The sequence below is a fragment of the Clinocottus analis genome, unplaced genomic scaffold (assembly GCF_023055335.1).
Source record: "Clinocottus analis isolate CAN_PGR_092001 unplaced genomic scaffold, fCliAna1.0.p SCAF_18, whole genome shotgun sequence".
Lineage (NCBI taxonomy): Eukaryota > Metazoa > Chordata > Actinopteri > Perciformes > Cottidae > Clinocottus > Clinocottus analis.
The window spans coordinates 8865039-8892880 of NW_027175909.1; the positions used below are offsets into that span (position 1 = coordinate 8865039).

Genomic DNA, 27842 nt, shown 5'->3' on the forward strand with positions numbered 1-27842 from the left:
GCCCTCACTGTCAGCACCTGCGACTGGCAGACAGAGGAATACTTAACCGGAAAAATTGGCCGCGGCAATAATACACTTAACGCCAAGTCACGAAAAGTCTCCGGAAGCAAAACTGTTGAAGTTTTTTCTTGGCCACACAGACAAGAGTTTCCTGCAGTAATAACCTGGCTAGTAGCCCAGAGGCTCAGGAACTCACTCCCTGTGGGAATATAGTAAATATCGCTAACTGAAAGAGAATATTAGATTTCACTTTGCTATCAGGACTGTTTTACGCCAGGAAAAGAGGAAAAACAAAAGATGAGCCCCCCTCAGCACTGAGGAAAAACTTCTTTAATTTCCTCTTTGATAAGGCTCGGAGTTTCCTGTGTGTGTGGGTTTTTTTTTACAAGGCATTTGCTTTTCGCCTCACTGGCCGTTGGGAGGAGTAGAGCCACCCGACCCGTATGTACACACTGACACATAAATGCACACATAGGCAGTAACAGGAGGGAGCTTAGAGAGAGAAGAGAGCTCAGGGTGAGGGGTACTATTCAGGGAGGATAAGATATGGAGTATTAATGTGAGCTGGCTTCTCTCTCGCTCTTCTCCGTGGGTGTATGCGTGTGTCGGTTCGCATTCCAGGCCAAAGCTGGCTATTCTGGGGCCATGCAGCCGAACACACACACACACAAACCACACACATCAGCACAAGCAGCACAGCCTGCACACACAGCAGCACAGCGTGTCCCAGCTGAATTGAATGTAGGGGCTGAAAAGTGCTTTCGCTAATCGCAAGGGGGGGGCGATGGGAGGGGGGACCTGTTAATGGTCCGGAATTTTACTCACTCACGTTCAGGGTAGAAATCCATCATAATACGATGCAAAATTACACCTTGAGATTACATTATTGGGTGAAAAGTGGTTGCTTTTATCATTATGGGGCGATTACGTAATTTATCATGACCTGAAATAGTTTAAAGCAGGTAGTATACAGTATTACATCTTCTCATCTCAGGAGGAAGTAGAGTTTCTTCTGTTACTGTACTGAGAAACATGAGAAACCTGAGAAACTGAATATTTGAGCAGTGTACAGATTCAAATCAATCGCATTTGTTTGGACTGCTAAAAAGTGTGCGGGCGGCGTTATCATTTAGATGGTAAATGGACTTTCATTTAATACTGCCTTTCTGCTCTTTTCTCCACTTAAAAGAGCTTCACACTACATGTCAACATTCACTCGATCACACACACATTCACACACTTGACGGCAGAGGCTATACAAGCTGACACACCACTCATCTCATCCATCGTTCAATCACACACCAGTGGCACAGCCGTCAGGAGCAATTTGGGGTTCAGTATCTTGTCCAAGGACACATGTGGACTGGAGGAGCCAGGGATGGAACTGTAGATCTTCTGATTAGCGCTCTACATTTGGCCCTGTAGCGCAACACGGAGCTACAGAGGAATGTGATTCCACGCACACACTTCCCTTGTCGCTTAAAGTTGCAGATTGATTGATGGATGGATTTCATGATATCATTTGTTGGAATTGGTTGGTACTAGCTTACGTAAGAGACCGTTTTTATTGTACATAGTTGTTAAAAAGGTGCACAATGTGACAGGAAATCTTTTACGCCATCGCAACTAAATCATCTTTATGACTGCTGAAAGGGTTGATGTCCGTAGGTCTGTAAGTTTGGGATATGCCGACATCATTGACTACTAAAGCCACTCTATCTCACTGCCTCAAATGGTCCAGAATAAATAACAAAATCCCAAGTGCCGTTGCCATTAAGACACATTAAAATCTCATTAACATGCCTTTGTTCAGCCACTGTGCTCCTAAGATGAATATGTCTTGAACAGAAATATGTCTCGAATCCACTCTCGTTAAATAATAATTATTGGCTTTATCAAAGGAAGCTGCATTACAAAGACTGTTTTCTGGGCCTTTGTCACCTATAAGAAACTGAAATGAAGACTTAGAGGGGAAACAAAGGAGATGAGAGAATGAGAAAGGACCAGGATTAAATTTAGTGAGTTGAGCATGGTGGCGAATTGGTCCAAAAGAAAATGAAATATCCATCATGGCACTGTAATCATCTCTTGAGAGAAGCAACCATCGGATATTGAGGAAAATGAAGAGCTCCACAGCTGTTAGAGGATAATTACGCTTTATTAAAACTATATATTTTCATTAATTTTATCGGGTATGATAACATTATACTCGCGCACTCAGTTTGTTAAAGGGAAAGATTTGGGCACAATTGATATCATCATAACGGTTTCGACCACAGCGTTGGTATTCGAGAAGTCAGGAGTGAAAAAGGTTTACAGTCAAACTGAAGTAAAGCTAAAGAACTTGATTAAGAGGCATAAATTCAGAGAGATCATTTGACGCAGTTGGCAGCAGAAATAGTTTCAGGGAAGATTAAAGAACGTTGCGTGTGTCCGCCCTCTCTTCAGTCCCCTATAATCCTCAGAGATGAACCATTGTGCGCTTGTCAGAGCTCACACTGAGAGGCTATTGTGGTCGAGGTGCGTTCAGGACAGATACCAAAGGAGAGAGTGGGCAGGAAGGGAGAAACACAGAGACAGAGGAGAGGACAGGAAAAACGGAAAATAACAGAAAACAGACAACAAAAAATAACAAAGACAAAACAGAGTCCAACTTAAAAGTCAGACAGAACAAGGGAGACAGTGTGGGCAGAGTGAAGTAGTCAGTGAGACAGAGGAGGGAGTGAGGAGCTGAATTTCAAAATGCCACTGTTTCCAGACATGATACTGAATATATTTTGCATAAAGAGGGTCCGGAGAACACACTCTCTGCTGACAGCTGTCTAGCTCTATGAAACGACTGGCTGTGTGCCTCATTACAAGGGGACAGCGAGTTGAGAGTGAGAGCTGGACAAATCCTGCCGGGGAAATCTAATCTGTCTTATGAATAGCTTATATTGCCTTTTGATGTGCTGGCACAATATTATCCACTATACGATTCACACTGATGTCTGCTGATGTAAGCTGCTGAAAGATTTACACATGAAATTGGTCTTGATGTCATGTCTCAGCAAGTGTGTAGGTCTTCGTCACTACACGTATCAGCATAACCCCACCAAGAGATAAGTCAGAGTTGTAATGACCCCCTGCTCGGCCTCGTATTACTTGTTTAAACATCTGCATGATATCATTGAAAGTGCTGGAATGTGTATCTCCAATCCCACTGATGCGTTCCACTCTATGCATGTAAATAGCTGAGTTCCTGGCTCTAGAAATTGAATAAGCAATGCTTACAGAGCGATGGAGGCCAGACAGACAATTAGTCCTGCCCATCAAAGTAAAAATTGCAAAAGGCAGACCCATGAAATACAACATGTGTGACTGTTGGGAGCCTTAAGTGTGCTTTGGAGTCCCTTTTTAAGCCATAATGACACTGAGAGGAAGTGAAGAAAGGCACAATACACATCACAACACCATCCAGTGACTGTTGCCAGGCAGAGCGGTTATGGAAAGAGTTTTCGTGAGAACAAAGAGAGTCTGGAGTGAATATGTACTACCTTCCTCCTCTGGTGCTGTATCGAATGGTGAACAATGCCCCTGATCCTCCTCGTCCGAGTGCTTATTGACTAACGCTGTGCCACAGTGTTTCTGTTGAAACTCGGCCTTAGTGTCTGCATCCTGTTTCGATTTGGCATGGAAACAGCACGCTACTATTGGATTCGTACATCTTCTTCATTTAATGTCTTCTTACATTAGCACCTTTGCTGCAGATAGTATGAATTCAACAAGCTCTTACTGTGCCTGCACAGTAGATACTTTGGCTTCCAGCAGCAGCATGAATGTGTGTAGGCTGTTGTAATACCAGGTGTTAAAGGGTAAAGATGGTGCTAAAAGCAAGGTAAGGGGTAATTAAAGCATTAGGGTATTCAACAAAGTCAAAGGGCATTATTTGGGGAGAAACACAACGCTGAGTGGTACATTGAGCCGGCGTGGCCATTCATCAGCCCTGGCAGCACAATGGCAAAATTGAACACAATGCAAATGCAGAAGGGCCAATTCATTAGTGTTTGCCCCTTCTCTACAGGCTGTAATGGGAGGTGGATAATGGCAATGACAGTGAGGATTCTCCTGCCCATAGTAGGCAGCAGACGAGGTCAGGGAGCTGAATGACGGACAGAAGGGAAAGAAGGACAATACCTTTTTGAAGTGGGGTTCACCTGTAGATGGAGGAAAACTTTTGCGCTTTGTGGCTGTTGTTTTTATTGCTTATCATCTAGCTGAGTATGGACTGTGCATGCTGCTGAGTGAAGGCCTTGTACTCTTTTTTTGAAAGGGGAGCGAGGAGAAAATTATCCACCTATTGTTCTTGACAGTGTTTTCCGGATCAGTGAGGATGAAGGTAGAGGTTGACAAGGAGAGGAAGGCCCCTTCAAGGCTGTTGAGACACTGCAGAAAATAAACCTCAAGTGCCAGATATTAACTCCAATCAAGGCCAAAGGGCTTGCTTATGTTTCAAGGTCTGACTCATCCCACTTCAAACTGATTGCCATCAGTTTGAGTACATGCCAGCAAGTTCATGCAATGGGGACGATTTGCTCTTTGTGATTCTCAAAGTGTATTCCTGAAGTGTAAACTGACCTCTTTTATAGGGGACTAACCCTTTCATCTTTCTGGATTCACTGGAGAAAGACATTTGAGGGGTAGCTTTAAAATTAGGCAATGAAAGCGTAAAAGTTCTCAGATGGCTTCACATCAACTCTTTTAACAAAGTTCCCCACTCTCTCCTACGTCTGATGTTCTTGTTCAATTTTTTATTACCTCCAAGCTGGAAGGGTATTTACTGAGGAGATTATGGTCGCTGGGCTCAGGCTCTATCGATCTCTGAGTCTCAATTCGATATGTGCAATAGAGCGGGTTCGACCAGCAGTGTTTAGCAACCACCCTAAATGTCACTACACTCTAAACCCTCCATAACACTATGGTAAGCCAACCAAGTATTCAGTGTTTATTGCCCGCTTAGCACAACGCTTGAAAACAACGCATCATACTGCAACCAAGGTCAAGAAAAGTGGGCGGGATTCATTTTGCCATCATGTAGCAGAGGGCCTTGGCTGTTGTTTTCATTAATGTTTCATGCATGCACATACGAGATGAGTTCAGCCCGTCATCGATCATATGGTAATTATACCTCCTACTTTAACGTATTAAAGGCTGTTTGTATTACACCGGCTCTAAGCCTTGTGCTCTGTCAAACAATACACAGCCTCCCTCTTTACCCTGCCAGCCATGCAGGAACAAATCACCGCCACCGGGCATTATCTGACATGGCTGATGCATGGAGATGGGGGGAAATCACAAAGAAAAGCGTAGGTGTAGCTTTTAGCTTGTTTTCCTTCTGCAGGAATGGAAGAAAAAAAGAACCTCATGCAACTCTTTTGAACAGCGGTGCAACCAAAAGAAAATGTGCGGGGCTTCTAACGTGCTCAAACTTTCTTTGTTCGCTCTGACACTCAGCGCCATAGTCCCTTGCAAATATATTTGATCAATCAGCAATGCATATAATGTGAGTGGAGCAACGGGCGCCAAAGGGGAAATTCATTCAAGTCTTTCATATCCAACAACACAGCCACAGAGGCAACCAAATCTCGGTGCAATTAATCTCCTGCTTTATGCCGAGCTGAAAAAGAAGGAAGGAGAGAATAGGATTTGAGAGGGAGGTGAATAGAAGAATAGCACTTCAGCAGTTGAACTTAGCCATCCCCTTGACTCTGCAGCCCTTGTCCAATCAAATGCAAAGCAGGCGCGAGGGCACAGGTCATCTTAAATTGGCGCCAGGGCTTGGCAGGGATTACTGGGTCCTATTCTCTTAAGAGAAGGTGTCTTGGAGATGAGGGGTTGATTGGGTCGGTGGAATCTCCGCTCTGATTCTGCAGCGCTAGCCGAGCACAGGATGAAATAAGGAAGGAGGGGTGATTGGGTGCGCGGACGACACAGAGCATGTTTAAAAAGCATTTGTGTCTCAGCGAGTGGCCACAAAAGGCCGCATGAATTATCAGGGGTTGCTTCCCTCTGTCTGTGCGCTGTCTCACTGCTGCCTGATTCCTTTGTGTGCTGAACTTGCACTCCTTCCTCGCCAGCAAATTCAGTTTCTTGTTTCGTCCAGCCATTTTTCTCATTTTTTCTTTTCCAGGCGGATTTGTATCGCCAGCCTCCCTCCAGTCTCCCTTTTGTTCCATCCAGCTATACTCTTTTTCTCCTCTCCTCATCCTCTCCCCTGGTTTTCCAGGGTGTAAATGGCAAACATCATGAGCTGTCAAAGCATTAAAGAAGGCTGGTTGCTGCCATTGAGCAATAAACCCTCAATCTGTCAATGTTTGTATGGTAACTCAGTGGGCCACAAAATGCTTGGCGCCACAGGGGGGATGTGGGCTCATACAAGTAAAAGGAAAAGAAATGAGAAGATGCAGAAAATAATTTGAATGACAACATGTGAGAGAAGGGGAGAAAAAGAATAATTGCTACCTTGAGCATACTTCTATTTAAGCATTTTTTTTTCGGCACATTTTACAACACGTCACCATAGGCAGTGAAGTTGGCATTCTTTAATTTCTGTTTAATATTTAAGACGCTTTAATTCACCAGCAGGATAATTTAACCAAAATGGTGGAATTGTATTAAAGACGTCGCACAAGATGTTAATGCCCTAGAAAATGAGGAAAAGTACAGCTGCAGAGTATGTGTCATTTTCGGTTGTAAACTGGATTTAAACACACAAGGTATTTATGCTGTCTAAACTTGATATCATCACTCTTTCCTTCGGTCTGTATACTAACCCAATGCGCTGTCGCCCAAACCCGCTGTCACTCCACTGGAAGGGAAGTTGTTGTGACATGTTGAATGCTAAACCATTTTACTGTAACAGCTTTAAAGTTGTGGGAGCTGGCAGCACGCTACGACTATAGCGCGGCAGATATAAGAGCAGAGTGAGCACATACATATAGAAGATTTGGTGAGTCAGACTGAGGAACAGAGATACAGAGGGAGAGCGAATTAGCACTCACCTGGATCAGTGTAAGGTCTTCCAGATTGAGCCTGAAGAGGTGATTTCTGTAAAAAAACAAACAAGAAGAAAATAAATATGTATGTATATATATATATATATATATATATATATATATATATATATATATATATATATATATATATATATATATATATATATATATATATGTATGTGAGTTAATGAATCAATTTTCTTCAAATAAACCATAATGTGTCTCTGCTATAACACCAAAGCTCTGTGCACTTTGTATCTGTTATCTCTCAAGTTCCTTCAGTATCACCCTCCTACCCATGGGGCCACAGTACTAAGGGATTTCCACCTCCCAAAAGAGTGCATACAGACTTAAACTGCTTAAACAGCAAGTTGGGGGTGAAAACGGTTCAGAGGATGTCGATACACTGAAAAGAGGTTTTTCCACCGATTTAGCATTGCACTCCTGTGACCTTGTCAAAGTCACCGGGGACAGTTTGAAAAATGATCAAAATTGGTGCAGCAGAACTGGATATATTGTCTTTTTTATTCCACACATTCTCCTTTTTAGTCAAAACCTGGTGCCGTCATTACCCACAATACAACTTTCACATGTGCAGAAATGCAAACCAAGGCCTGTAAACACACTTTATGTATAACATTGGTGTAGTTCCTGTCTAAACCTATACAGCTTATCATGCCACCAGTGAAAAAGTACATTTTCCCTTATAAGTGAGGAAACCTTTAGAAGCAGTTTTAATCAGGGTTCGCATAGGGACCAAATGCAGTGGATGGCTGAGTTCAACCACTGCAGCAAACAATGGACTTCTAGATGTGTTTAACACATAATTAAGAAAAAAAAAGACTGGATAAAGGAGTGCCAAAAAGTTTTACAGAATGCTCGACTGGAGTTCTGTATGTATGAGAAACAGAGATATAGAAAGAGAAAGAAAGAGAGAAGAAAGAAAGAGATTGAAAAAAAAACAACATGAAAGCCTGGCGGGGTAACCTCACTAATAAATGCCTATCCTGCTTTGCCTGAAGCCTTTCACATTTGCACTGCACATACAAAACTGTTTCATTGGCATTTACAACTTTTCAGGAAACATTAGGTTCTAATGAAGCCCTCTCAAGAGGAATATTCTGTATACCGACTAACGATGTCTCGGGCTGTCTACTAAAACCATTATACAACATTACCAGAAAGAGATCACATAGAACCTGACAATTTGGACTAAAAGCATTATTTATTATGATTTCTTTCCCCCTTTGAGACTTCTGACTTGTCGGTCCATGCCGGCAATAGAAAATTGTCTTTAACATTCGGTAAGTTTAGTGCAATTCACAGCAAAAAGCATTTTTAGAGCTCGACCTGAAATATGTGTTCTTTGCATTGCTTTGAAAACTATTTTGCAGCTCGGGATATTGAAAGAACTTTACCAACAACCCATAACGTGTCTTTATTTCAGCAATCGTTTTTAAAGAGCAAGATTAGTTTTTTCATAAAATAGATAACTAATTCCATGTCTTAAAGCAGGTTCATGCACACGCTTGCACACACAAGCACCACTTTCACCGAGCTCTATCATTCTCCTGCCGAGTGGCTATCAGCCAGGTCTCCGTGTGGCAGCGGCCTCCTGTTTTACTCTATTGACATTTGCATCGATCCCTCTTTCCTTCCATTATCACTCATGCTACGAACCCAGCCTGCAGCCATCCATCCAGCCACAACGCCTTTCGCAGTCGGTTGTCGAGTTGGCACAGAGAATATAAAACTAAATCGCCTTTTACATTTTAGTTTTTAGTTGTAAATACTGTGTGTTGGTAGAATTAGTGAATTGGAGCAAAGAAGAAAAGATTGGCAGCACACAAAAAAAATGGATTCATATTATATTATCACAAACGTGTCAGCAGTTTCAGCGAGGATCCACTCACCTCCTCAACCTTTGCTCATTCATCTGTCCACACATACACACTCTCCCTGATTAGCATTTTCCATCTAAGTTGCTAGGGTGCATTAGCAAATTCCCTGGACTCGCTTTGATTCTGTTTGTTTTGCTGCTCACCTTCCTGCTGGCTCCCTTGTTGTCTCTTGTTCACGTTGTGGTGAGTGTTTCTTGCTATTGACAACTAAGCCATTAAGAAAAGTGCAGAGCGCACTTCATCTAGTATCAGTCAGAGACTCACACATTGTGAACGTGTACAACACACACACACAAACACACACGCTTGACTCGGCATGACAAAGAAAATGGACTTGGAAACAATTCCAAAACCAATTTTCTCTGTTTTTTGAAGACATCAAGAGAAACTGATTATTGATTGATCATCACTGATCAAGAAAAGACAATAAAACAACAGAGAACAAAAGAAAGAGACGGGAGGCAAGACAGAGAGACGACAACAAAAAAAACAAGAGAAAAAGCACACAAAAAACTTTTAAATATGGGTTACCTGGCACCGACGATCAGTTCGTTCTGGCCAGGATCGAAGGTCAGCTGTGAGTAATCCACCGTGCCCTCTGCCTTGAACCTGAAGATCCACGGCTCCATCTCTGCCAAGCACACAACAGGACACACAAAGTGTGAGCGGAGACTTTAAGACTGCTGATGACAGCTGTAACGATGAATGATCTGCGTGCAAAGAGCTGTAACTTTTCTCTCAAAGAGTTGGATCCTTGAAGGCCGAGTTCATAATAGCAGTAAGTCTTTCCACGACTGGCTTTGCTCTGATTTTCTACCTTTCCTCCCACCATGTGATGTCGTGTAGCGTTTGAGATGTAAACACTTAAGCAAACCACTTGTATCTTGCATTACAATCAGTTTCCATGGACAATAAAAAAGGAAGGAGACGTTATCTGGTAGTTATAGGGCAGTAATGCTGCATCATTGGCAGGCGAGAGCAGTTTTCACTACACTTCTGTAAAGCCGGCAGTTAAGGTCTGAAGAGGTGGGGTGATTTAAATAATGGACATTGTGGTGTGTCTGTTTACCTGCTACATACAGTACGCCAACGATGTCAAAACCTTTATCACAGTTAAACATAGTATTACTTTCTGTAATACTTCCACTCCACTGCATTCATTCAATCATTTGAATTATCAGTTACTTTTCAGATTTGACATACAAAACATAAAATCAGTTGCTGAAATACAAACATTATTATAGTTTAAAATACCTAAAAGTATAAGTATGTATGAGCGCCACGTCAATCAACTACAATTCTAAAATACTGTTTTTACATTATCGCATCAGTGACAATCTAAAATATAATAGTAGTACATTCAAAGGGCAAAGTATAACAAGTACATCTACAATGCATTCTGTTCATAGTCATGTTCAGTTTATTCAAGTACAATTTTGAATGCAAGACTTTTTACTTGATGGAGTAATTTCTATTCTGGTGGTTTACTAACATAAACTATCTGAATATGTCTTCCAACCAATGGGTACCAACATAATCTTTAATGCATGTCTCCATCCATTGATAGAGTTTCATTGCAAAGTCTTCTCGACTGATTTTGAGTTTCCTTTTGCACAATTAAGACACAGTAATAGATCATTATATTTGTGTTATGAACACGGCTGGAGGAGCATGTTGTTTAGCATAGCGTGATTACTATTCGGCCATGATGCAAATAAGGGCTCTACTACTAAAGAAAATGTGGAGGAGTTTGAATATATAACACACATTAGTCTAGCTATCATTGGAAGAAAAAAGCCATGCATTCAAAAAATGATTTCCCACGGATCAAAGCACTCCCACATTAGTGCTTCTCAGGCTCACAAAAACAAACCTGACACCTGAAACCTCCATCCATAAGTGCATATGTTCAACATACTGAAATCTAGCTTCTTGTGACTCAGTGGTTATTCCTTTGATTTTTGTAAACCATCACTACTGTTGACTGACCACTGCCATGTAAATGTATACTGTAGATGAGCGATGAAGACCGATGAGAGTCAGACTTTTTATGGAAATTGACCTTGGTATGGTGAATACATATACACATAAAGAGAAAGAGAGAGATATCCCAGACAGACACTGACATCTTATCCACAACACGCCTGTTCTCATGGCGCCCGGCCCATTAACCCCTGACCAATCGCATCACAGGCCCGAACGATGAAGCCGGCCTGTCTACCGGCTGGTTACCCGATAGGTTTAGTCAGGGGGGGGTCAATCAATCACTTTAGTGACGTGTTATCCCCATTACTCGTCACATGCTTAATCTGCAGTCATAATAACTTATTTTGTGCTTCTATATGAGATATTTACCCCAGATAGCTAGAAACGAGTGGTTTTAAGTCAGGTGCCAGAACTGGTTGCAACAGCGATTCACTGAAAAATCATTCATTCATCACTACATTTATTTCCAGACAAAACATCTCAAAGGGACTTTTTTAATTTACCAGGGAGCTCTCTGTCAGGGCCAGTAGAGAGGGAGAGGACAGCTTGAATATCCTCCGTGCAACACATTATCTGCTTCTTCAGGCACACCTGTCAGCCAGCGTTTCAAATGAAAGCACGCTGTCCCTTGACTGCATCAAAAGCAAGTACTTTCAGGTTCTACGTGACAAACGTGGGATTTCTTGGTGATTCAGAACGAAGACAAACAGAACAAAAACACTGGGAGCTTCCAAACAAACATCTGCCTCCTGCAGCTCACGTACAGGGACCAAACTCCAAGTCTCCGAACAAAACAACATCATCTGCTGCGACAGCACCGCTGTCTGCGAAGACACGTTCCCTTGTTCTCTTTCAAGTCTCCAGCGACGAGTGCAAGGGAACTGCGAGAGGAAAAGGCATCCCGCGTCTGACTCCATGGTTTAATAGCACTAATACATTTTCATTAGCAGGTGAAATAAATATCTGTGGAGATCACAAACAACTTCACACCGGAGATTATATTTTGGTTAATGGCTGCTGTTCTGCTTAGTCTGGAGGGAGACACAAAGTTTTGGATGTGCCAATCCTTTGGCTCCACTGGGCTTATTTTTCACGCCACGGAGAGAATCCCTGGCATACAAATGTAGCAGTGACACCACCCAGGGGAAGACGCCGCTTGACGAACCCAGCTTCTCCCCATAAATCTCCCTGACTCACCATGGGAGGCTCGCTAACGGGGTGATGGAGTGTGTGAGAGTGTGTGCCTGGATGTGTGTGTGTGTGTGGGTGCGTGAGACAGAAGCAGAAGGGAAGCGAGGATATTTTTGGAGTGTGGAAAAGGGGCAAAAGGTTTTAATTGAACATAACAGCACTCAAAGGATGTATGGCCTTTTGTGACGGAGCCAAGGACCATTCATAAACATTCATCACCAGCATGGATGGGCCCTCTCAAAGCTGTGGAACTAAATATACAGAGTTACACAAAGTCAAGCTCGTGGGGGTTGAGCAGCTTATTGTTTGCATTTACTACATGTGGATATAATACGGTGGCACACTTGGAAAGATTTTCATAAAACTACACTGCAGGACATTTGGTTAACTCCACCTCTGATCTAACTTGTGATATTTATTTGTTTTTGAACGGGCTGTAATAGCTAATTTTAGGTGCACCCGAGGAGGTTTTTATAATCCGTAAAATAAACCTCGTTGTTAATCCAATAGAAAAACAAAACAATAGGACGACCCCCAGCTATTAATTATCACCCCAAAAAAACCAAATCCTACTTCCAATCTCACTTCCTAGATTTCAGGCCTGCTTTGCATGTTACATGGGTCCATATCCGCTCCACTCTAAATGCATGTGATAATGTAATCACATCACAGCCATGCTTGTTGTTGAATCAGGGGATTGGATGCTGATGAGACAAATGCGTAATCGCACTCACGCGTGCAGACTTACACACACACACACACACACACACAGACTGGGATGAGAATTCAGACAGCAGCCAGGGATCTGAGCCAACATAAGACCCACATACACACACACACACGCACACACACACACACACACACACACACACACACACACACACACACACACACACACACACACACACAGTACTTACACACCCCATCCCCCTTTCCCAGTCCCATCTTATGCTTAACCCCTGTCTCCTTCCTCCTCAAAATAGAACTGCCCATCACTCACATCCCGTTTGCTATCCCCCAGCTTTGACACGGAGCAGTTGACACAAAGACAAAATGACAGGATATATAAATATTTACACCCAGCATCAGTGGGCACGCCGGCCGGTCTTCAATCTAACCGGCGCTCAAAGGCCAGCAACAACGGCAACATGTGGAAGCAATTCTGAAACATGAATGGCTTGTCTGTGAGTGGTGTAAATGGAGAGTGGCAGCAAGCGCTCACATACATGAAGAGCCAATTCCCTCTAAATGCAGCACTGTGGTGATGGGCGGCAGAAGAATGACAACTATTTTTCAACTTGATTTGAGGAAACAATTTGGTTGAGCGGTTGAAAAAACAAACACCTGCCCAGTTTGACAAAATCTAAAGCGAAAGGCAAGTTAAGACCTTCGCATACTGCTCTGTCCTTGAAGCTTGTTTTATTTTTATGTTATTTCCAGCAAGAAAAACAAGCACATTTTACAGCTAAGAGTTCTAAAAACTCATATTACTACTGTGGCTGTGCTGTGGCCCCGGGACAGCGAGTGAATCATGCAAAACAAACCACCGTGAAGCCACAAATAAGTGCGCAATAAAATATTTTAATCTTAATGTGTATTTAGAAGTTGTTTGGTTCTAGGGGCGGCGGAGGAAGAGACAACCTTTTAACAAGATGACCAAATCTCTTCAGGGCCACTTAAAAAAAAAAGAAAAAAGGGATGAAAATATATATTTAGGGAAATGACATGCGGGACTTTTATTGCAGCGGGTAAATGAAAGACATACAAATCCAAAAATATGGACAGGCCCTTCATGCCATGGACAGCCTGTCATCCATTGAAATACAACATGGCTAGAACATAGCTGACCTCAGACAAAAATAAAGCGGTCTTAATGTTTTGGAATTTAAGCTCCTAAAATCTGGAGGGGCTTTTAATTTAAAATGATCTTCCCCGAATGACCAATTAAAAGATCGCTGAATCTAGTTGTAGCCTGTTGCGTTTATGAATGCTATGAGGCCATTTGTTTATTTTGCTGCTTTCACTCTCCTCTCTATAACGATGTGTTAGCTGTTCAGGGATGATAAAAGCTGAGCTCAGTGTGTGGCTGTAAAACAAGTCTGCTGGTTCCCATCCTCAGAGACGTGGCCCTCAGCTTGGCCTGTGAAGCTATTGTTTACATCACAGTTTATAACCTTTAAAAGCCTTCAAGCCTTCACCCAGGAGCACTTGTTAAATACAACACTTTATTAATACAGCATACGTATCTCAGGGGCCTTGAGCTACAACAACACGAGAACATTTTTGGTCAAAGAGCCTTCGCGAAAATGAATTCTTGACCAAGAATACAGGGATAGTCTTTCAACAGCCCTCTTAAAATAATTCTACAAATGACACATTTACATTGGACCTGTGTGGAAGCTATATTCAGACCCGTTTTCACGAAGGCGTGGCGAGTGTACATTTTGTATAAACGTTCTCAACGGAGCTGCCGAGCTTTCTTTCTGAAACCCTCCATTTCTAAAACCGCCACACAAAGCAGAACATGTTTTTTAGACTATAGCATTCACTCTACAGGAGCAGGTCTGACAGCCAAGTGTTGTGCCAAGTCAGAAAACCACCAGTCCCAGTGGGGTCAAACCCATTTGAGGCACGCCCTTCCACAGTCAGCCCATAATCACAGAAAGAAAAAGAAACGCTCTCAGACGATCCTTGACCTTGGCTTCTCTGGTCACAACCACAAAAAGTATATTGGACATACATTTAGAGATATTGTTCAATTCTTTTTCGGTTTACCCGCCAGGTGAACAAACGACAAGGAATTACCTGCAGACCCAGTCCAAGAGCTACAGAATGAAAGCAGAATATCACTCTTATGTCCCTCACCTACTGTACTGTCCGTCCAACCTTGAAAATTAAACGACTGGTTTTCTAACAAAGGCCAGAACAGGTTAATATTAATGCAGTTGATTATCCATCTATTGCAAGTAATAATTTGACCTCTAAAATGTGGGTTCAATGTGGTTTCAACGTGATGTTGACAAATTGCTTTTTTTTTGTCCCACCAACTCAACATTTTTCTTTTCGAAGAAATGTGCTTTCCTGGCGAGAACATGATGAGATGATAAATACCACTCGCACCAGCAAGTCAGTTCACTTCAGCCAAGGAAGCGTATGCACTAAAAAGTGAAACTCTCTTTAACCAATTGTACATCCTCGCTGTAAGACTCAAGCCAGATCTCTAAATGTAAGTCCAAAAGAAAAGGTTTGTCTGAACTGTGCTGTTGTGAGCCACAGGGGCATATATAATGTGTTTGTACTCCTCCCAACTTGGCTGAAGTGGAGCCGTGGCAGCCTCGCTCTACAACCTGGGATTACACTACATTACATGGAGCACAATGACACACAAAGGAGAAGGATAATAGGTTTAACGAGAGGTTTCTCTGCCCTCACACACAGCTTGTGTTTGTGTGTACGTATGCGTGCATATGTGTTTGCATATTTTGGAATGACTCAGAGCTTTTTTTTTTTGCGTTCATTGCAAAAAAGAGCAAGGGCTGTAATTTGGCTGTGTGTGTACTGTACGATTCAGAACAATGAGGTGCGTTTGAACCGCACAAAGACTATCATCAGGCCATGAAATGAAAGTCATTAAAAGAACTGAGCATAAAAATAACTGAGAAGGCAAAGATGAATGGATATCTTCATGACACCATGGGAGTAAGCAGCTGCTCTGCAAAAGGTGCTGATTCCTAACACAAGGTGAGAATAAATAAGATTGGATTGTGCGTAAACAAAGTATGAAGATATAACCAGCATTAAAGGGAAACGTTGCGTTCTTTGTCCCCTCAAAAAACGGAAAAACACCTAAACATGTAAAGTCTGCGGAGCTTTAGAGCTTTGAAACCAGGGCAACAGCTTGTGTGTCGACAAAAAGTCAACAAAGGTCGTGAGCTCAGAAACTTTGGCTGAACTTTTATGGTTCAACAACATTAACAAGCCCATGAAATTCACATGCACACTGCGCATGCATGCAATTTCATTCTTTGAACACAAATGCTACCTTTTACCAATAGGAATGTAGGCGTGTGGGACTGAGTTGACTGCCTCTGGTTTCCCATGTAGCCTTATCGATTTTTAGCTTTTACAGTACTATAGTTACCATTATAGGATGTTGTATGTCTCCAATAAAGCTTCAGAGCATTCCTGCAGTAGGAAACCACGGTATCACCACATTGGATCATTCAGACAGTAAATCCCCTGAGGTGCTCTCACCTTCTAGTCCCTTCTGTACAGCCGGCTTTGTCTTAGTGAACCATGTCTGATTACTAACTGAAATGCCAACCCTTTTCATTAATGCTACTATATTTCAACCAAAGCATTAAGCCACCGGAGCTTAATGGGCCATTCTTGTACATTACTGAACACAAACGCGTTGACCACAGCTGACCCACTGGCTGCTGCGTGATCCCCCTCTTGAAGAAAGCACAAGGCAGGAACGTGTTATGTTAGCTGGGCAGTTACTCATCATCATTGCACTCAATTGGCGCAGAGGGAAGAGGGCCACCCCAGCTAACAACCGAGAGCAGCTAACAACTGAACTGACAAAGACGGAGAAGAAAGACGGAGCGAGAAAGGGTTGTGGAGGAAGGGTCCCTGTGTCTTTATTGAATATGAAGCATGCATGTGGGCCTCTGGACACGGTGACTTTGGTCTCCGAGTCCATTTCAATTTAGACAGAATCCTATGTGATTATCTGACTGGGACCGCTGGACTGAAAACAGCTCAATGACAGTCTGCTGCTTCGCACAGGGCGGACAGAACGGCATTGATCGCTTTTGATGCTTCTTTTGACTAAGGTTCACATCATTTCATTACAGTTTAGTTGTTCAGTAGCAATGTACGATAAAGGGGAAGGACAATGAAATCTGATGCGGAATATGCTGTACCTAAAAACTGCAGAGCCATAGTAAAGGCATTCGAGGAAGGTTGTGTCTGCTTTGTGTCTCATGGGAAGGAGCAAAGGGGAAAGGGAGGCATCCGATGGAGTCAGTTGGCTTGCTAAGCGGACCTAAAGTGGTTTGAAACACAGTCTCCGGTTTGTACCGATATATATATATATACATCTTACTTTTCTATTTTTTGGGCCAGCCTAATCTGTAATCCAGGGCAAGGGAAGGGAGCAGGGGAATTTTAGAGATTGCAATCTACGCCAACCATTTCTAGAAGTTACTTTGAGCGACACATTTGGCTGAGAGTCATCGGTAGCGTGCAACCCCAACATGTCAGTAAATATATTGTTTGAAGCCATTGCCAAAGAAAAATGACGTAAACTCTCAAAGAGCTAAATGCCAACTACAGTGGATTCCCATGAAAAGAGTTATGGTGCTCTACTTTTTCTTTATTTGGTTATGACTTTGCTGACAGTAAAATATTCTGATGAACTGTCCAGAAATTGTCCTTGTATGGTCTACAAATCCGAACCTTGTGAAGGTAAAAGAACGAGATTTCAATGAACCAAGGAACCAATTTGATGAAGCTTGGAATGAAGGAATAGAGGCTGAGAGAAATGATGGGAGGGAGAAAGCATAATTAAAACATTATAACAGTTTGATTACATACAGTTCACGTAATTATGGCGTCACCCTGGAGTGTGGGCATGTTTACCTGAGTGTGGGATGAGCGGGTGCTCTGTCTTGTGACAGGGAGATTCAGGCAGCAGAACCGGCCCTCTCCTACTCGCCACGCCTGCGGGCCACAGGACCAGCATGCACTGCAACAGCAGCAGTGCATGCTGGGTAACAGGGCGCCCCATGGGGACCTGGGCTTGGCTCACTTCTCCTCTGGCCTCAGGGGCCAAGAGCATTGGAGAGACACACCTGAAAGGACAGAAAGAGACAGATTTGGCTTTAAACAAAGACTTTACTTCACATTCGTTTTAATCAAAGCGCTTCGCTACAAGCACAGTGGATCTGGGAGATGAAAAGCATCAACAATAAATCCTGACAAAAGGTAGAACGGGGGAGGGAGGTGCCGAGAGGAGAAAGTGTGACTGATTGGGGGAGATGTGTTGGGAGTTCGGCTGAGTAAAACCAGGCTGTGTGCTTCACACCTCTGACACACAGTGCATGAATCAGGCGTAGCTCTGCGTTACCTCAAGCACCTAATGTGTGTGTGTGTGTGTCTGTGTGCGTCTGTGTGCTCTAATATCTGAAATAATGTGCCCTTTGTACATGTCTTTGTTTCTACTGCAGAGAAGCTTTGTTTACCTGTAACAGTGAAGGGCAGCAATAGTTCAATGTGTGTGTGTGTGTGTGTGTGTGTGTGTGTGTGTGTGTGTGTGTGTGTGTGTGTGTGTGTGTGTGTGTGTGTGTGTGTGTGTGTGCTGGTGTGTGTGCTGGTGGGTGTGTGTGTGTGTGCATCAGTTTCTCATTAGGAGTCTGTTTGTGTGCATATGTGAAGGATGTATGTTTGGAGCTGTAGTGCACAGCACTCCTTGTGGGTCAATTGACTCCTATAGCTGCTGTAAATCTGATATGTTTATATTCACAACCAAGCACTCAAATTGCTGGATGTGATTATTATATAATGCTTACTGCAGATTTGTGTTTCCCAGAAAAGTCGTTGCCTGCAAGAACAACAAAGCAGTTTCCACAACTCAATTGTTCCTGATTTCTTTTCGATGTGGGGGTGAATTGATGAGCGGTCTAGACCTTCTACATCATTACTTGTTAATCATTTATGTGATGCTATTACCAGAAATGATTCATGCCGTGCACAAGAAACCCGCCTGACTGTATAGCAGGGTTTGAGCAGCGTGTGTGGCAGAGAAACTGAGGCGCTCAGCTGTGAAGTGCAATGGCAAGCCTCTGATTTGCTTTGCTTTAGTTTTCATAACAGAAAATAGTATTCTGCAGTCGAACCTGTGGAGCATTTACTATCTTATTGCATGTGAAATAGGATTTTCATCTGTCGTCCAGGCAGTGGGGGAAAGAAATGGTGCTTTGTAGAGCAAGAACAAAACAATCCTCCCTCTATGACAGAGTGGATTTGGTGTGAACGGTGGGTTGGAAATAAGCACAAAAAAAAATATGAATACCCTGTTTGTTTTGAGATGGCCACATGTAATAAGAAGATAAAAGAAAAAATACAAAATTTAACCGAGCCAAGGTGGTGAACATTTGCTTTCCTCAGACAAAACCATCTCCACCTCTCTCTCTTTGAAGTATGAAGCGCCCTTAGTGCTGGAAAGCTTTGAGTGTCTATTGGTTAAAACATACAGCGAGGCAGCTTTCTACTGCTTGCACAACCCTCATGCAGTGAGTGTAGTGGTTTTATTTCATTTGTCCCTTGAATGGAAAGTTACCTCTGCATTCGGTGTGCATGAAAAGGATCCATGACCTTGGGGCCAATATGGAATTCATTCAAAGTCCAGTGTGTAAATGCACAGGCAGCCGGGACATGTGGTTTGCCTTCGCCCACAGAGTAATGTAAGACACCTGTCATCTATGGCAGGGGAAGTCAGTGACAGCCAGTGCCAGTTGCCTCTCTCAGTTCTTTTTCCCTTTCGTCTTCACGGTTCACATGTCAGTTTCTGTGCTCTTTTGCAGCTTTGCTTTAGTCAACCTGTCATTTTGAATGTCACTTTTCTTTGTGTGCTAGTTTCCTTGACAGTCTGACTCATTTCTTTCCTTCACCAAAAAAAAAAAACGTTTTACCTGTTGCAACTGAAGGCGAGCAAGTCATTTCCCCCAGGTGGCTGAGACATTACTCTTGTCATTTTTAATTCAGCCTTTTAAACCTTTATGTCTGCATTCACTATGGGGATGTACATACCTGATCTACTACGTACAGAGGGACACTTGACGCAAGAAATGAGATTATTGATGTTTGCTTGCATGTTTATGAAGGGCTTTGGTAAAAGTATTGTACATGTGTACTTGTCACCAACACACAAACACATGCAGACCTCCGGCAGAGGGCTGGCTAACAGAAGCAGGAGCTGAGGCCACTGAGCTGTGTGCTCTTTGTTGTCCTTGCTACCTCTGCAGCAGCAGCCGTGCATACAGAACCTGCCATCTTGTTGGCACCACAAGGACACACACACACAACACATGTGCGTGTTGAAAAAACAAAGTTACACCATCTCATATCTGCACATTTTTTAACGTCAAGGAATATAGTCAAGAAAAATCATTTAGCTGACCATTTTGTATTAATATCAGTCTTTTTATCACTCATGCTTTCTCCTGGTGTTACTCATTCATGAGGTGTATTCAAACCTTTCAGTTGTAAAGTTTAATTTAATATTAAAAGGTGCTCTGAGATTTTAAGTTAAAAAAAAAGCTCCACCGGAGCACCTTGAGGTCAAACAAATGCAAATTAATACATTTACCTTTATACAAAACACTTGCCACGCAAGTTTTTGAATATTTTAAATCACACAGTGTTTCCATCGATGTAGCTTGAAAACAGCAACAGGAATGTGTGTGGCCACCCAAACATAACACAATTGCTCAAGAGCACTACCAACTAAAACCGTAAATATTCATGATTCATAGATTAGAAGATATGCACATGCCACTTTAAAGACCTGATTTATGCGCATACAAGCATTTGCATCGTACCGTAACTTGATTTAATACCAAACCTTTTGATTGTTTCCTTTCCCCTGAAGGGATCTCAGGTGGATCCTATTTTGTCTTTAACTCACCACCAGCCACCGACTGGTCCTGTGGGAGAAAACTAGAAGGGCTTTCCGTGCTGTTCGGTGGTCTAAACTCTGAATCATCTCCAGGGCATTAAAACAAGCCCTCACCACCGCCTCCTCTTCCTCCTCGTCCTCTTCCTCCTCCTACTCCTCCTCCTCCTCCTTCTTCTTTCTCTGTCTCTCTTTCACACCTCTACAAATACGGACACACAAAAACACATGTACAATGCCAGTGCATTCACACACACACACACACACACACACACACACACACACACACACACACACACACACACACGCACACACACACACAATTTGAAATCACCCTGGGACCCCGTGATGGATAACACACCGGTGCATTCAGGGCACTTAGGAGAGGAATCCCCAGCCAGGCAAAACAATAAAAGAAACATGCTGAAAAGGATGTTGTCATTTGAAATGTATGTGGGGAACAGATAGTATAATACACTATTCCTGCTAGAATAGTGTAAGCAGAAGAAGAGAAGACACAGACCAGTGTGAGCTCCATCGTCTGAAGGGCAGGCTTTAATACTCTGGTTTTTTTGGCTTCGTCAGGGTGACATCGCAGGCTGTCTCCCTTTAAACAGTCTATCAGTTATTCATTTCACTCATAGAAACATACATTGCCTTACATACAAGACAAAACATCACAAGTCACAATTAGAAAATTTAAATAGTTGAATCTAAATTTTTCAGTACAAAATTCCCCCTTACAATCTGTATGATAACCCAAACCTGTGGATAAGAAAATCTACAACCTCAGCAGATTTCTCTCTCTCATTTGCCTCCTCAAAAGATCCAGGAACAGAGTAACAGAGTTAGTCTTGAAGGTCAAAATAGATTACGCTGCATGTTTGTCTAATTACAACCTAGACAGCAGAATGTATTTCTTTTTTGCATTTTAGGATACTGCAAATGCTTCATATCAGCCTGGTATCACAATTGCAGAAATGTGATTAGCGTTTTGAACGTTGGTTAGCTTTCTGCAATAAAACGTCTCTGTTAAGGCTGGAAAGAAGATCATAGTTTGCGATAAAAAATAATACCGTGACACCGTAACGTAAAGAACAAGCATCCTTGCCTGTCGTGCCTGTCACTTAACAAGTGTTATGTCGACAATTACTTGTGGTTTCACACGGGACACAAACAGCGGCCTCTTGTGAGAAAGCCCTGTGTTAGTCTGACGCTCCCGTCCTACATGTCCGTGTGGCTGCGCTGCTAATGGTCTGTACTCTCTCAAACCCGCTCATCAACATGCTCATTGTGTAAATCCTCACGTGCAAAATGCTTGAGACAAACCCGTCAAGCAGAATTGTTTTGAATAAATGATGATGAAATGATGACTGAACGACAGATACATCTTGCATCATATTAACATCCACAAATGTGATCACAAATGATCATACCGTTACTATTGTTATTATTCATGCATTTACGACAAATCTAATCCACTGAATCATTATCCGGCTTGTAATGTCCCCTCAAAATTCACAATAAAGACAGCCTAATATATGGCCAACACACACAAAAGCAGACAAAGAATATTGCAATGGCTTGCTCAGACAATCAATACATGCTGCAGAGTTTTGGAAAGTTAAGTAAAAGCACATTCGTCTGCGTAAGGACGGTATTACACGCGCCCCTCACACACACACACACACATACACACACACACACACACACACACACACACGCACACACACACACACACACACTCTGGATCTTTGCATTGTGGAAGTTGAAGTGTCAGCTAACTAATCAATTGAAGTCTTCCTGCAGTAACGAGTGGAGAGAGGATCATATTAACACCACTATTGATTTTGTCTGAAGGGGAGTTCATGATGGTCGAATTACACTATACATAATGAATACACCCCCTAATAAACGCTGGCTTTGGATCTGTCACGCTGACACACACACACACACACACAAACACACATACAAGCATGTTTGTCAAATGTGAGCAGTACAGTGATGATCCATCTGTCTAAACATAGTCAGGGGAGGTTGAGTTTGGGGTCACAACACAGTGCTGATAGACGTTTCTCTCTCTCTCTCTCTCTCTCTCTCTCTCTCTCTCTCTCTCTCTCTCTCTCTCTCTCTCTCTCTCTCTCTCTCTCTGTAGAAATCAACTCAGACTTTGCTTTGGACCAGAGCACACAAAGACGCCACAGAGCTTCTTCATAAAGCTCTATGTTTGTCAGACAGAGCGCTTATGTGTGTGTGTGTGTGTGCGTGTGTGTGTGTGTGTGTGTGTGTGTGTGTGTGTGTGTGTGTGTGTGTGTGTGTGTTTGGATGTGATTGACTGGGTGTTTGCCTGTTCATCACTCTGTCTATCAAACTGGTTATTGCCAGTTTTTGTTTGTTGTTCTGAGTCTTTGTCTGCCAATTGGTATCTGGTCTAAAACACAAGACGCCAGAATCACAAAGCACACACAGAAATGACGGAGATGTTTGCTCTTTACTTAGCTGTCTGTCTGGCTAAAAAGACCAGCGGATTAGTTTGTGATTAAACTAAGTCGTGGGTTGGGAATAAAACTATGAAGTCCAACCAAAACTTACCAACTGGCTGACTGAGTAACCAGCGAAGTAGATGACCGGCTGACTGACTGTCAGGCTCGGGGACTGAATGACAAACGATCTGACAAAGTGACGGATGAGGCGCATGAAAGAGTGACTGATGCTCAAAACACAACATGATTGACAGATCAAGTGGTCGATTGACGTTTCCTTTTTCCTGGGTGACATGACAATTTTCTCTTACAGCCATCTCTCAGATTTCTTCTATCCTCATCAATCCCATGCCCCCTTCAGTCTCTACCTGTCGTTGACCTTTTCCCTCACTATTTATGCTCTCAGTCCACCGGGTCTCTCACGGGCTCGGGAGACGATGACAGAGAGAATGACGGAGTGATGATATCGCCATCAGAGGCTCATTGCCGCACAGCAGGGTCCTTTCCGCTTCGTGACCCCCGGATCAGGGGGCAGGTTAATTCCGCGCGAAGAAATGCTCGTGTCTCTCCAAGAGTGAGATTGAAAAGCGCATTTGGATCAGATGGCTTGTTTGTTTCAAAAGCTTATCTGTGGTGCACAGTATTGCTTTTGATGTGCAAAATCAAATGTGCACATGTGCATTTTATCTTTTCAGTCTGTCACAATAATTCTCTTGCTCTGGAGAACACACACACACACACACACACACACATAGACAACCACACCTGAGTAGAAAGCTCTCCCAGTTTTCTCTCCAGCCCAGAATGCATTTCACACTTCAGCTTCCTAACTTTTAACCAATACTTCTCCAAAATTTTGATCAAATAAGTCATTCTGCTTGCGCGTGTGTGTGTGTGGGCACGCTATTGCCAGCCGCGACAGTATGTTGCTGGTATTGTTTTCAATTGTGAGTCTGTCTGTGTGTGTGTGTGTGTGTGTGTGTGTGTGTATGTTTCTGGACAGATTTAGTTAATGCCAGCAAAGGCGGGTCTTCACACGCCTGGGCCGATTTGGCATCGTGCCTGCGGTGCGCTCCCACTGCGAGATGGTCTGGAGGTGTTATGAATCCTTTTTGCGCTGAATAGAATATAAAGTACATATTTGTCACATAATGTCAGCAGCAGTGCACCAGGAAGCAGAAGTTGATAGAACGTCCGTTTGTGGCCGCTGCTTTGGAAACGCCCACAAAGAGCTTTGAAGCTGAGTTTTGTTTTTTTGTAAAAATTTAAATAAAAATGCAGTTATTGAATTTTTTCTTTTCTTGCACAAAAACTGAGAATTAAAACGTAACTTTGTGACCAAGAAAGGTTTCCTTTGTCTTTGTAAAATCACTCTTCGGCACATATTTTTGCCGATGCATTATTCTGTACCGTACTGCTATATTTTTTTTCTGCACATAATCTGTCTCTGAGTCCAATATATTCCATAAACAGCTGTACATTGGAATAAACATAAAATCAAACAAATACTGGATCAGTTTTCCCCTGTCAGAATGATGCTCCGAGATTGCAATCTGTTGTTGGTTTGCAATCGCTGCAGATGCTTTGAAAAACAGAGCTACGACGTGTGTATTTTCTGCTTTCGGCATATGGAAGGACGTGATGAGCTGATGAAACACAGGCGCAGGGGCAGAACAGCTGACAGCGTCTCTGGTGTTGGAATGAAACATCGCAGGGACTCAACTTAGTTCAAAGTTTGTTTCACAAAACTTTTTTACAATAAATAGTCTTTAGAAAATGTCACCCTCCTCTGCTCCTGATTAATGGTTGCACACACCTATCTGGTATTTTTTATTTTTTTACTTTTGGTGTATGCTGAAAAACACAATGAAACTTAAACACACCAAAGTCTGTACTGTACCGAGGTGAAAGGCTTTTTTTTGACTCGCCCTGAAAACTGGCCTGACCACAACCATAGCTTTGCTCCAGCTAAATCTGGGACGTATATCAATCACATTTACACACACAAATACACACACACACACACGCGCACACACACGCACCCTCTTGCTCTTCCGACTTGCTCAAAAACACACCCAGCAATTTCTTCCTGAGTCCCACCCAAACTCTCCAGAGTTTCCTAAATCCTGCTGTTATTTTTACTCTACTGGCTAACCCTCTAGCACTTATGCTGATGCATTACCACTCGCCTGAATGTGGTCTGCGTTTCTACACAACACATCACCGAACGAGCAAAAGGCTTCAACAACATGCAATATGTGGCAAGAAAAGTGACATCATGCCTGCAAAGAGAGAAACATCCATGTGAAAGCTCTCACACGCCTCTCGGCACGAGATTACCGGCATGACGTGGCCCGCTTGTGCGGCCTCTTTGATTGCTGAAGGTGCTGTGGTTCAATATGACCTGTGACTTAACACCTTCGCCGAGCTCTTGGCAGAATGGCCCTCGAATAGAAAGCATGCCTTTTAAAACTGCTTGATATATAAATGTAGGTCAAGGTAAGGCAGAGTTAGGACTTGTGGCCGACACAGCCGACTTCACAATTACAGAGAATTAATCATTTCTGGGGTTGGTTGGTTTCTTCTCTGCTTCTGACATGGGTACTGTGAATATAGATAACTGGGTTTTCATTTGTATTCATTTCTCTGTGGAACTGTGCCGAGTTCTTCTTCAAGGAAAAGTTTGACATTTTGGGAAACGTGCGTACTCATTCGCTTTCTCATTCTCTACAGTTAGTATTTGGCAGAAAAAAAACACTAACTACTAAAAAAGCACAACTAAACTGTGAGACATGAACTCTCTCTCCTGGTTTGAAGTCTCTGTGTTTGTTTGGCCCGTCCACCTCCCTCAACTCCCACCCACTGTACTTTTCTTTGAGTGAAGCACAGTCACGCGTACGCGTTTATATTGCAGTCAGTACAGACTACATGGCAAAAAGAAGGAAAAAAAGAATGCCGTTGTTGTTGTACTCCAAGGGATTTACAGATTGTCAGACTGGGATGCTAAAGCTCACCAATCAACACAATACAGATCATTTGTTTCACGAGTCCAAAACTAAAGTGTGAGAATAACAAGTTGCAGAACTATTTCTTCGGGGCCAGTAACTCTGTGGTGTCACCACTGGTTGCCTGGTTCTTAGCCAAGAACACCCTGTAAAACTGGGATTTGTTGTGTTCACACTTAGTTTTTAACAATGAAACACACACAATACAACATGATGGCTGGTGTTCATTTCTAGTCGTTACGCAAGGCTAAGTTAGCCTATTTCCGGTCGTATCTAGTTTCTAAAATGCTTTTCCTCACAAAAAAAAAAAACATGCAAAAGAATGAAACATGGCCACATGCAGCATAGACCGATCAGCTTCATCAGGATCTGCGGACTGCCCGCTGTGTGAACAGTATCCCACAAGCCCTCGCTCTGCCTCTACAGCCGCACTGCTGCTGCCGGTCCCGAGAGACGTCTGCATAACACAGACTAAACTTGCGTCAAAAAAAAAAATGCAGTGGCGGACGCAGGCAACGATCGACAGCGACTCTGACACGCAGCCCAGACCCTCAGGCTACTGTCTGAGCCGCTCTCAGTGTCAAGAAAACGCTGTTCAGAGGGAGCAAATTGTCACAACAACCTTGCAGCTCTGGAGAGGCTTAAATGTCAGAGAAGAAACCGAGAGTTTGTCACCCCCGTTCCAAAACTACATCTCACTGAGAGTTGATAATTCCATAACCTCGTGTACTAAAAACGCACCTCTGTGACAGGGAAGCAAGTGTTAGGTCGCTGCCAGCTCCCTGAGACAAAGTTTCAGAGTACGTCTTCAATGCTAATGTCATCGATGACTTTGACTTAACAGCCAGCGCTGAAGACGAACACAGACCCCAAATCCCCGAACTGATTTGCAAGCACAAGAACAGGGCTTTCTTTTTTCGCCCTGGAGATGATCAAACCAATCCCCTCGTGGCTGTTTGAAGAATCTCATGTCATTTCCTCAATGTTTAACTGCTGGAGTAATGCATCGGCATCAAAGATTGCACGCACTTCAAAGCCTTTGTCCTCGGTGCGGTGTATTAGCAGCGGCGATACACATGAGAGGAGCGGTGTCATCTGACGCCGGATCAAGGCAGTGGTGCGAGGAGGGCCACAACACCTGAAGTTGTCAACAAAAACACCTCGCCACACACGCAGGAAATACATTAAGCTCGTGTGCTCACAGTGGCACATGCATCTAAACCCCCGGGGGGGCTGCTGCAAAGGGGCATAAAGCCCACCACTGAGGGATGGTGACAATTTTAAAGCTTTAATTACATGCTTGGTTACCGGGTGGCCGACTGTCTCACTGGGTAGAGAATTACACTATCAGAGTCTACAGCTGTGCACAGACTTGCCATTCACATAAACACACCTGCCCTGTGCACCTCTGAGGTGAAGAAGGAAAGTGATTGCGCTCGCCGCTCTGCCGATAGCAAGGGTGACAACTAACTACAGGGCCAGCTCATAGATCCATCCTTTCAAAAGGGCACAGACGCACCTCACACACGAATCAAATGCTACCTTGATGCTAAGCAGATTCT

General features: G+C 43.1%; 1 protein-coding gene across 2 annotated transcripts in view; it reads right to left on the minus strand.

Moving 5' to 3' along the window:
* The window catches only part of sema5a (sema domain, seven thrombospondin repeats (type 1 and type 1-like), transmembrane domain (TM) and short cytoplasmic domain, (semaphorin) 5A), a 105721-nt gene that overhangs the window by 58875 nt on the left and 19004 nt on the right, over positions 1-27842 (minus strand). For both annotated transcript variants that reach the window (XR_011077786.1, XM_068581859.1), the window contains exons 2-4: positions 17759-17970; positions 9467-9566; positions 7041-7086 (exon numbers count right to left, since the gene is read on the minus strand). Coding sequence is in view for 1 of the 2 variants with exons in the window: in XM_068581859.1 (XP_068437960.1) it covers positions 7041-7086; positions 9467-9566; positions 17759-17957 (345 nt within the window). In the remaining variant the exon portion in view is untranslated. The remainder of the gene's footprint in view (positions 1-7040; positions 7087-9466; positions 9567-17758; positions 17971-27842) is intronic.